Raw genomic sequence first — 10,834 nt, 5'->3', positions numbered from 1 at the left:
AAGTGTCATGGAGACCAATGACCCCCACAACCCAGGCCAACATGGATTTAGAGCGGGAAGATCATGCCTCTCACAGCTACTTGAGCACTATGACAAAATCACTGAGACATTGGAAGAAAAACATAATGCAGATGTGGTATACACGGACTTCGCAAAGCCATTCGATAAATGTGACCATGGAGTGGTAGAACACAAAATGAGGTCAATGGGACTAACTGGTAAAGTAGGACGGTGGACATTCAAGTTTCTGTCGAACAGAACACAAAGACTAATAGTCAACCAAATAATAGACTTCAATCGCAGTTAAAAGCTCCGTACCTCAGGGTACAGTCCTTGCACCACTGCTTTTCCCTATTCTCATACCGGAGCTTTTCACTACGTTAGACTTGATTTTGTTAACTAACTGCTACTAACTCATCATGTGTAACCGGGTTCTTTTAAACTCTGATCCTTCCCAAGTCCAGAGAGCCACAACCTCTGTGAAAATGCAATGACGTGTTTAAGGTTAGAAGAATAAAATGGCAGCACAAAAATACCCCTTATTATTAACTACAACTAGCAGTATATACGTTCCACTAACGAGGTCTTCCAGCGCTCCTCTAGTACACTATCTTGCACTCTCCAGCAGAGACGGCCAAAGGTCGACCAGTTCACTGCTTCACACACTGTCGTCTGCGACCAGTCACCGGTACCTCATCACCTCCCAGAACAGCAGACTAAACGGTGGGAAACATTCTTAATGGGAGGATAAACTGTATATAACTCTGAACCTGGATCATAGATGGCGCCCCAGAACTTCGTCACTCTTATTCACTGCATTCTGTTTAAAAAGAATTTGATCTTATTTTATGGGCTAGTATTCCATGGTCACATTTATCGATTGCCTTTGCAAAGTCTGTGTATACAACACCTGCATTGTTATTCCTTCTAATGCTTCTGTGATTTTGTCATACTGGTTGAGTAATGATGACAAACATGATCTTCCCGCTGTAAATTCATGTTGACCTGGGCTGTGAAGTTCATTCTTTTCCATTAAACTGCAAATCAGTAGGAATAACGGGTAAAATGGGGTGCTGGATTTTCAACTTTGTCAAATAGAATGCAGTGTGACGTCAATTAAATAGGATCATGCCCAAGTGCAGTGAAAAGCTCTGTACCCCAGGGCACAGTCCTTGCACCGCTGCTATTTCTCATTCTTATCTCTGATATAGACAACAATACTAGTCACAGCTTCGTGTCATCTTTTGCAGATGATAAAAAATAAGCATGACAATTTTCTCTGTAGAAGACACTGAAAGACTACAGGCAGATATTAATAAAGTTTTCGCTTGGGCAACTGATAATAACATGATGTTTAACGGTGACGAGTTCCAAGTACTTAGATATGGTGGAAACGAGGACGTTAAACGAAACACAGGGTACGGTAAACGAAACACAGGGTACGGTAAACGAAACACAGGGTACGGTAAACGAAACACAGGGTACGGTAAACGAAACACAGGGTACGGTAAACGAAACACAGGGTACGTTAACGAGGAAGGTACAGTAACGCGTTGGTTCCTTGATGTGTTGCTTGAGGAAGCAATCGTCTCTTGGTTCTGGAAGATCTTCTGCTTCGTTGTTCCCAGTTCTGTTGAACCAGTTTATTCAACTCTTCCGGCCACACACCAGGAGCACACACCTGTCTACCTCCCCCCTAACACTCACTAGGAGCACACACCTGTCTACCTCCCCCCCCACGCTCACCAGGAGCACACACACCTGTCTCCCTCCCCCACACTCACCAGGAGCACACACCTGTATCTCCCCCACACACTCACTAGGAGCACACACCTGTCTCCCCCCCCACACTCACCAGGAGCACACACCTGTATCTCCCCCACACTCACCAGGAGCACACACCTGTCTCCCTCCCCCACACTCACCAGGAGCACACACCTGTATCTCCCCCCACACTCACCAGGAGCACACACCTGTCTCCCTCCCCCACACTCACCAGGAGCACACACCTGTATCTCCCCCCACACACTCACCAGGAGCACACACCTGTATCTCCCCCCACACACTCACCAGGAGCACACACCTGTATCTCCCCCCACACTCACCAGGAGCACACACCTGTCTCCCTCCCCCACACTCACCAAGAGCACACACCTGTATCTCCCCCACACTCACCAGAAGCACACACCTGTATCTCCCCCCCACACACACCAGGAGCACACACCTGTATCTCCCCCCCACACACACCAGGAGCACACACCTGTCTACCCCCCTCCCACCCACTCACCAGGAGCACACACCTCTCCCCCCCCCCACACTCACCAGGAGCACACACCTGTCTCTCCCCCCCACACTCACCAGGAGCACACACCTGTATCTCCCCCCCACTCACCAGGAGCACACACCTGTCTCTCCCCCCCACACTCACCAGGAGCACACACCTGTATCTCCCCCACACTCACCAGGAGCACACACCTGTCTCTCCCCCCCACACTCACCAGGAGCACACACCTGTATCTCCCCCACACTCACCAGGAGCACACACCTGTATCCCCCCCACACTCACCAGGAGCACACACCTGTATCTCCCCCCTCTTCCCGCCACCACACCCTCGCCCCTCTCGACTAGGATACAATACCAGAGAGGGGCAGGGGTGTCATGAGTGCCATCAAGGGGCTCTGGCACCCCAGGGCCGTGAGCCAAGCACACACTCATCTCCCTCACTCCTCATTATCGCGCCTCATCTCCTCCAGTTTACGGCCCTCACGACCAGGCACGGGACGGGGAACGTCCCAGGGAACATGGTAGCACGGAACGAGTGTCTTCGGGAAGACAAAATGTATATGGAAGTGGGTGTTAGACTTGTGGTGAAAATGTGGTGAGTAGAGAAGGCAGGAGAGGGAGAGAGGGAGGGAAGGGAGGGAGGGAAGGGAGGGAGGGAAGGGAGGGAGGGAAGGGAGGGAGGGAAGGGAGGGAGGGAAGGGAGGGAGGGAGGGAAGGGAGGGAGGGATGGGAGGGAGGGAGGGAGGGAAGGAAGGAAGGGAGGGAGGGAGGGAGGGAGGGAGGGATGGGAGGGAGGGAGGGAGGGAAGGGAGGGAGGGATGGGAGGGAGGGAGGGAGGGAGGGAGGGAGGGAGGGAGGGAGGGAGGGAGGGAGGAAGGAAGGAAGGAACGAAGGAAGGAAGGAAGGAAGGAAGGAAGGAAGGAAGGAAGGAAGGAAGGAAGGAAGGAAGGAAGGAAGGAACGAAGGAACGAAGGAAGGAACGAAGGAAGGAAGGAACGAACGAAGGAACGAAGGAAGGAACGAAGGAAGGAACTAAGGAAGGAATTCTCTAATTTCTTTGTCATCCTCTGTGTACGAACCTTCAGTTGTAAATAACTTCCAATATTAGAGGAAATTTTTGCTTTTGATTTCGCATATGTTTAAAACAATTTTGGATTTTTCTTTCTCTCTTGTATAGCTTTTCGTTCACTTTCTAATTCCTCGGGTTGGTATGATCGCTTCAGCGTCTGCTCTATTTCTTCCATCTCCCTATTTAGATTTATTTTCCTTTCTTGTGATAATCTTGTCTGTTTAAGCATGTCCGCGATTTTTTCCTTTTCCTGTATAGTCGTCTGCGTTCTCATTCTAGAGTGGTCCTCTTTCTGGCCCTCCTCACAGGCACGTGCTTCAAGCAGACCTTGTATGCTTCAGCTGTCAGTTGGGCTATTCCCCGTGTGGGAGTTTTGTCGCTTAAGAATGTCTTCCAGTGAATGTTTGCAAGGTCTATATTTATTTTTCCCCAATAGAATGTGCAGAATATCCCCGTTGAAAAGCAGAGGTGCAACAGGTACTCTGAGAGAGAACTCTATCAACATCAGAGGCCTGAGACTGTTCAACACGCTTCCACTATACACAAGGGGCATAACTGGCCGACCCCTCACAGTGTTCAAGAGAGAACTATCAACATCAGAGGCCCGGGACTGTTCAACACGCTTCCACAACACATAAGGGATATAACTGATCGATCCCTCGCAGTGTTCAAGAGACAACTCGATAAACACCTCCAAAGGATATCTGATCAACCAGGCTGTGGTTCATATGTCATGGGGGCTTGACCCCCGGATTCAACGTAGGGTAACGACAAAGTAGGTAAGGTAGCTACCCGACACACATTTTATCAGGTAAGGCGGACAACCCACTATAATAACTCCTGCTAAATTTCCCATGTCTAAACTTTTCCTTTGTCTGTATCTCTCCATCTTTACAATTTTGTTTTTTAATTTTTTTAATACAATTTTTTTTTAATTGTTTAAAATATATTTGTAATTTTTTTTTAAATATATAAGAACTTACCCCCCCCCCAACCATATGACCAAGACTGTCACTAACCCTCCCCCCACACACACCCCACTCCCCCACCCTATCACTACACCCTTCCCTACCCAATCTCCCACATCAAACTCCGCCCCCATTCCATCCCCACATGCTAATTGTATCACCCCGTCCCACACAACACGCCACAGCCTCCCTGACCACGCCACTACCCACACTATCCTCTCCCAACCCCCCCCCCTCCCCCCCCCCCCCCTCCCTCAACCCACCCCACACACACCAACGAAACAAACAGCAAAACCTTCCCAAACATCACTCAACACACACACACACACGCACACACACACACACACACGCACGCACACACACACACACACACTACACACACTGTGTGTGTGTAGTGTGTGTGTAGATATGATAGAGCCCAGTAGGCTCAGGAATCTGTACACCAGTTGCTTGACAGTTGAGAGGCGGGACCAAAGAGCCAAAGCTCAACCCCCGCACACACAATTAAGCGAGTACAATTAGGTGAGTACACACTTGTAGCTGGGGGTGGGTGGGTCTGGTAGCTGAGTGGACAGCGCGCGGGACTCGTAATCCTGTGGACCGGGCTCGAATCCCGGACTAGGCAGAGACAAATGGACAGAGTTTCTTTCACCCTAGGGCGCCTGACAGCTGGGTGGACAGCGCTTCGGATTCGTTATCCTGAGGTTCCGGGATCGATCCCCGGTGGAGGCGGAGACAAATGGGCAAAATGTTTCTTTCACCCTGATGCCCCCTGTTACCTAGCAGTAAATAGGCACTTGGGAGTTAGACAGCTGCTACGGACTACTTCCTGGGGATGTGTGTGTACTCACCTAATTGTGCTTGCGGAGGTTGAGCTCTGGCTCTTTGGTCCCGCCTCTCAACCGCCAATCAACAGGTGTACAGATTCCTGAGCCTACTGGGCTTTATAATATCTACATTTGAAACTGTGTATGGAGTCAGCCTCCACCGCATCACTGCCTAATGCATTCCATCCGTTAGCTACTCTGACACTGAAAAAGTGCCTTCTAACGTCCCTTTGGCTCATGTGGGTACTCGGTTTTCACCTGTGTCCCCTTGTTCGCGTACCATCAGTGTTAAACACTTTATCTTATCTACTCTGTCAATTCCTCTGAGAATTTTGCAGGTAGTGATCATGTCTCCCTTTACTCTTATGTTTTCCAGTGTCGTGAGGTGCATTTCTCGCAGCCTTTCTTCGTAACTCATGCCTCTTAGTTCTAGCTTAGGAACTAGCTTAGTGGCATATCTCTGAACTTTTTCAAGCTTCGCCTTGTGCTTGATAAGGTACGGGCTCCATGCTGGGGCATGTGGGGTAGGTAGGCTGGGGCATATGTACGTACGTGTGTGTGTACTCACCTATTTGTACTCACCTATTTGTGCTTGCAGGATCGAGTATTGACTCTTGGATCCCGCCTTTCCAGCTATCGGTTGTTTACAGCAATGACTCCTGTCCCATTTCCCTATCATACCTAGTTTTAAAAGTATGAATAGTATTTGCTTCCACAACCTGTTCCCCAAGTGCATTCCATTTTTCCACTACTCTCACGCTAAAAGAAAACTTCCTAACATCTCTGTGACTCATCGGAATTTCCAGTTTCCACCCATGTCCCCTCGTTCTGTTATTATTACGTGTGAACATTTCATCTAGTTCCACTTTGTCAATTCCCCTGAGTATTTTATGTGTCCCTATCATATCTCCTCTCTCCCTTCTTTTCTCTAGTGTCGTAAGGTTCAGTTCCTGCAGGCGCTCACACACACACACACACACACACACACACACACACACACACATACACATACACACACACACACACACAGTCCCAGTCCCAGTCACAGTTTGTCCCAGTCCAAAAGGAAAACAGAGAAATGAAGATGAGAAACCCATGGTTTAATCAAAGATGTAGGCTAGCTAAGCAGCAAAGTAAAAGGGCATGGAGAAACTATAGGAATAACAGGACACTGGAGAGCAGAGAAAGATACCAGAATGCCAGGAATGAATATGTCAGGATGAGAAGAGAGGCAGAAAGACAATACGAAAATGACATCGCAAGCAAGGCAAAGACTCAGCCTAAATTGTTGCATAGCCACATTAGGAGAAAAACAACAGTAAAGGAACAGGTTATGAGATTAAGGATAGGGGCGGAAGGATTCACTACAAATGACAAGGAAGTGTGTGAGGAATTGAATAAGAAATTCCAGGAGGTCTTCACCTTAGAACAAGGAGAAATTCCAGAGGTAAGTGAGGGAATAGCTAACCAGGAACCACTGGAAGAGTTTGAGATTACCAGTGGGGAAGTAAGGAAGTGTTTACTAGAGTTGGACGTGACGAAGGCTATAGGCCCAGATGGAATCTCCCCTTGGGTTCTAAAGGAAGGAGCAAGAGAACTGAGCCTACCACTCTCCATAGTGTATAACAAATCACTGGCAACAGGGGAACTGCCAGATATTTGGAAAGCAGCTAACGTAGTCCCGATATACAAGAAAGGGGATAGACAGGAGGCACTGAACTACAGGCCAGTGTCCCTAACCTGCATACCATGCAAGCTGATGGAGAAGATTGTGCGAAAAAAACTAGTGGAGCATCTGGAGCGAAGGAACTTTGTAACACAGCATCAACATGGGTTCAGGGATGGCAGGTCCTGCCTCACAGGGTTACTTGAATTCTACGACCAGGCAACAAAAATAAGGCAAGAAAGAGAAGGGTGGGCAGACTGCATATTTTTGGATTGTCAGAAAGCCTTTGATACAGTACCACACAAGAGGCTAGTGCGAAAGTTGGAGATGCAGGCTGGAGTGAGAGGGAAGGTACTCCGGTGGATAGAGGAATACCTAAGCAACAGGAGACAACGAGTCTGTGTGAGGGGTGAGGCCTCAGATTGGCGAGACGTCACAAGTGGAGTCCCGCAGGGGTCAGTCCTTGGACCTATACTGTTTCTGGTATATGTAAATGATCTCCCAGAGGGTATAGATTCGTTCCTCTCAATGTTTGCCGACGATGCAAAAATTATGAGGAGGATTGAAACAGAGGATGATAGTAGGAGGCTACAAGATGACCTGGATAGACTGAGTGAATGGTCCAACAAATGGCTGTTGAAGTTCAACCCGAGTAAATGCAAAGTAATGAAACTAGGCAGTGGAAACAGGAGGCCAGGCACAGGATACAGAATAGGAGATGAAGTACTTAATGAAACAGACAGAGAGAAAGATCTAGGAGTTGATATCACACCAAACCTGTCTCCTGAAGCCCACATAAAGAGAATAACGTCTGCGGCATATGCGAGGCTGGCTAACATCAGAACGGCGTTCAGGAACCTGTGTAAGGAATCATTCAGAATCTTGTACACCACATATGTAAGACCAATCCTGGAGTATGCGGCCCCAGCATGGAGCCCGTACCTTGTCAAGCACAAGACGAAGCTGGAAAAAGTCCAAAGGTATGCTACTAGACTAGTCCCAGAACTAAGAGGCATGAGTTATGAGGAAAGGCTGCGGGAAATGCACCTCACGACACTGGAAGACAGAAGAGTAAGGGGGGACATGATCACAACCTACAAAATCCTCAGGGGAATCGACCGGGTAAACAAGGATGAACTATTCAACACTGGTGGGACGCGAACAAGGGGACACAGGTGGAAGCTGAGTGCCCAAATGAGCCACAGAGACGTTAGAAAGAACTTTTTCAGTGTCAGAGTAGTTAGTAAATGGAATGCATTAGGAAGTGATGTGGTGGAGGCTGACTCCATACACAGTTTCAAATGTAGATATGATAGAGCCCAATAGGCTCAGGAATCTGTACACCAGTTGATTGACGGTTGAGAGGCGGGACCAAAGAGCCAGAGCTCAACCCCCGCAAGCACAATTAGGTGAGTACAATTAGGTGAGTACACAGCAAGGAGGACAGCTTGAGGCTTCAAGAAGACCTGGGCAAGCTGCAGGAATGGTCGAACAAATGGCTATTAGAGTTTAACCCAAGCAAATGTAATGTAATGAAGATAGGGGTAGGAAGCAGGAGACCAGATACAAGGTATCATTTGGGAGATGAAATACTTCAAGAGTCAGAGAGAAAGACTTGGGGGTTGATATCACGCCAGACCTATCCCCTGTAGCTCATATCAAGAGGATAACATCAGCAGCATATGCCAGGCTGGCTAACATAAGAACGGCCTTTAGAAACTTGTGTAAGGAATCTTTCAGAACATTATATACCACATATGTCAGACCAATCCTGGAGTATGCGGCTCCAGCATGGAGTCCATATCTAGTCAGACATAAGACAAAACTGGAAAAGGTTCAAAGGTTAGCCACCAGACTAGTACCCCGAGCTGAGAGGTATGAGCTACGAGGAGAGACTACGGGAATTAAACCTCACTTCGTTGGAAGACAGAAGAGTTAGGGGGGACATGATCACCACATTCAAGATTCTCAAGGGATTCGACAGGGTTGATAAAGACAGTCTATTTACAACAAGGGGAACACGTACAAGGGGACACAGGTGGAAACTGAGTGCCCAAATGAGCCACAGAGATATTAGAAATAACTTTTTTAGTGTCAGAGTGGTTGACAAATGGAATGCATTAGGCAGTGATGTGGTGGAGGCTGACTCCATACACAGTTTCAAGTGTAGATATGATAGAGCCCAATAGGCTCAGGAACCTGTACACCTGTTGATTGACGGTTGAGAGGCGGGACCAAAGAGCCAGAGCTCAACCCCCGCAAACACAACTAGGCGAGTACAACTAGGTGAGTACACACACACACACGTACGTCAATTATGGACCTCTCGGCCAACACCCACGCCACCCCCCCCCCCCCCCCCCCCACGCCATACGTCCGCTGCAGTAGACAATATCGTGATAGATATGGCAAGCAGATAACAAGCCGCCTGGCTCTTGTACCTCCTGTTATCTCATGAAACGAGACCACTAGAGGCACGCTAGAGGCATGCTAGACACACACTAAAGGCACACTAGAGGCACACTAAAGGCACACTAGAGGCACACTAGAGGGAGCAATATATCGATAATGAAGCAGTAATCTCAGGAACCACGAGGGGGGGGGGGGGTGGTGATAGCACAAGAGGCAGTGCAGGAAGGAAGGCAGCGGGCAACATGGATACCTGGAACATACCTGGAGGGCGTTTCAAGAATTGTTCTACTCCCCCGAGGACCGGCCACGTGTACCAGGTATCGCGGCATCGCCAATTATCGACTCGACAAGTCATGTCGATCATAACAATTTAGGTTGACTGACAGTTGAATGTCAATACCCTCGTTTAACAACCATATGATGTACTTGGTGGTGGCTGGGGGGGGGAACCAGTCAACCATACCTGTGGTGGCTGGGGGGGGGGGGCAGACGACCATACCTGTGGTGGCTGGGGGACCAGTCAACCATACCTGTGGTGGCTGGGGGACCAGTCAACCATACCTGTGGTGGCTGGGGGACCAGGCAACCATACTTGTGGTGGCTGGGGAACCAGTCAACCATACCTGTGGTGGCTGGGGGGGGACAGACGACCATACCTGTGGTGGCTGGGGGACCAGTCAACCATACCTGTGGTGGCTGGGGGACCAGTCAACCATACCTGTGGTGGCTGGGGGACCAGGCAACCATACTTGTGGTGGCTGGGGGACCAGTCAACCATACCTGTGGTGGCTGGGGGACCAGTCAACCATACCTGTGGTGGCTGGGGGACCAGGCAAGCATACCTGTGGTGGCTGGGGGACCAGACAACCATACCTGTGGTGGCTGGGGGACCAGTCAACCATACCTGTGGTGGCTGGGGGACCAGTCAACCATACCTGTGGTGGCAGGGGGACCAGTCAACCATACCTGTGGTGGCTGGGGGACCAGTCAACCATACCTGTGGTGGCTGGGGGACCAGTCAACCATACCTGTGGTGGCTGGGGGACCAGGCAACCATACTTGTGGTGGCTGGGGGACCAGGCAACCATACCTGTGGTGGCTGGGGGACCAGTCAACCATACCTGTGGTGGCTGGGAGGACCAGGCAACCACAGAGCGAGCGGGGGAAGTGAAGTGTGGTAGCCGAAGAGCTACCACGCTGTAGCACCTTTGAAGACTGTAGAAAAGTTGCTCTACAGTCCTTAATTACGCTAACTAGTTTATAACCCAACTCATTCGACGACGAACTATCTAAATGACATCAATATCGGGTTCCGTTGTTCATCATGAGTGTTCTCAGGCGACACTCAAGAACAGTAGAGACCAAAGGTGAATCGGCTTCCATAGGTTAGGTGGGTTGCTTCGGTTCGTACGTATCTGGTTGGGCAAAATGTGTGAATTTTGCACGGAGTGGTAAACTGCGTTAACATGGTGGTAAGATAAAAAATTCGTCTTACTGCTAACTTGTGTGTGGCAGTAAGATAATTGTGAGGATAAAATACTATGCCCGTATTGCTATGAAACACTTTGAAAGAAAGCGAAACCGAAGGACCAAGGCCAATTGGACCAT

The 10,834-nt window shown here is 49.2% G+C and overlaps 1 protein-coding gene across 1 annotated transcript in view; it reads left to right on the top strand.

Annotated features, from left to right (window-relative positions):
* Positions 1–1,266: 1,266 nt before the first annotated feature.
* LOC138367427 (serine-rich adhesin for platelets-like) overlaps positions 1,267–10,834 on the top strand; it is a 70,508-nt gene continuing 60,940 nt past the window's right edge. Inside the window, exon 1 of the mRNA XM_069329079.1 lies at positions 1,267–1,523. Within this exon, the coding sequence (XP_069185180.1) occupies positions 1,267–1,523 (257 nt within the window). The remainder of the gene's footprint in view (positions 1,524–10,834) is intronic.

This window comes from Procambarus clarkii, chromosome 22 (assembly GCF_040958095.1).
Source record: "Procambarus clarkii isolate CNS0578487 chromosome 22, FALCON_Pclarkii_2.0, whole genome shotgun sequence".
NCBI lineage: Eukaryota > Metazoa > Arthropoda > Malacostraca > Decapoda > Cambaridae > Procambarus > Procambarus clarkii.
Note: the sequence above shows the minus strand (reverse complement) of the source record. Positions and strands in the feature narration are given on the sequence as shown.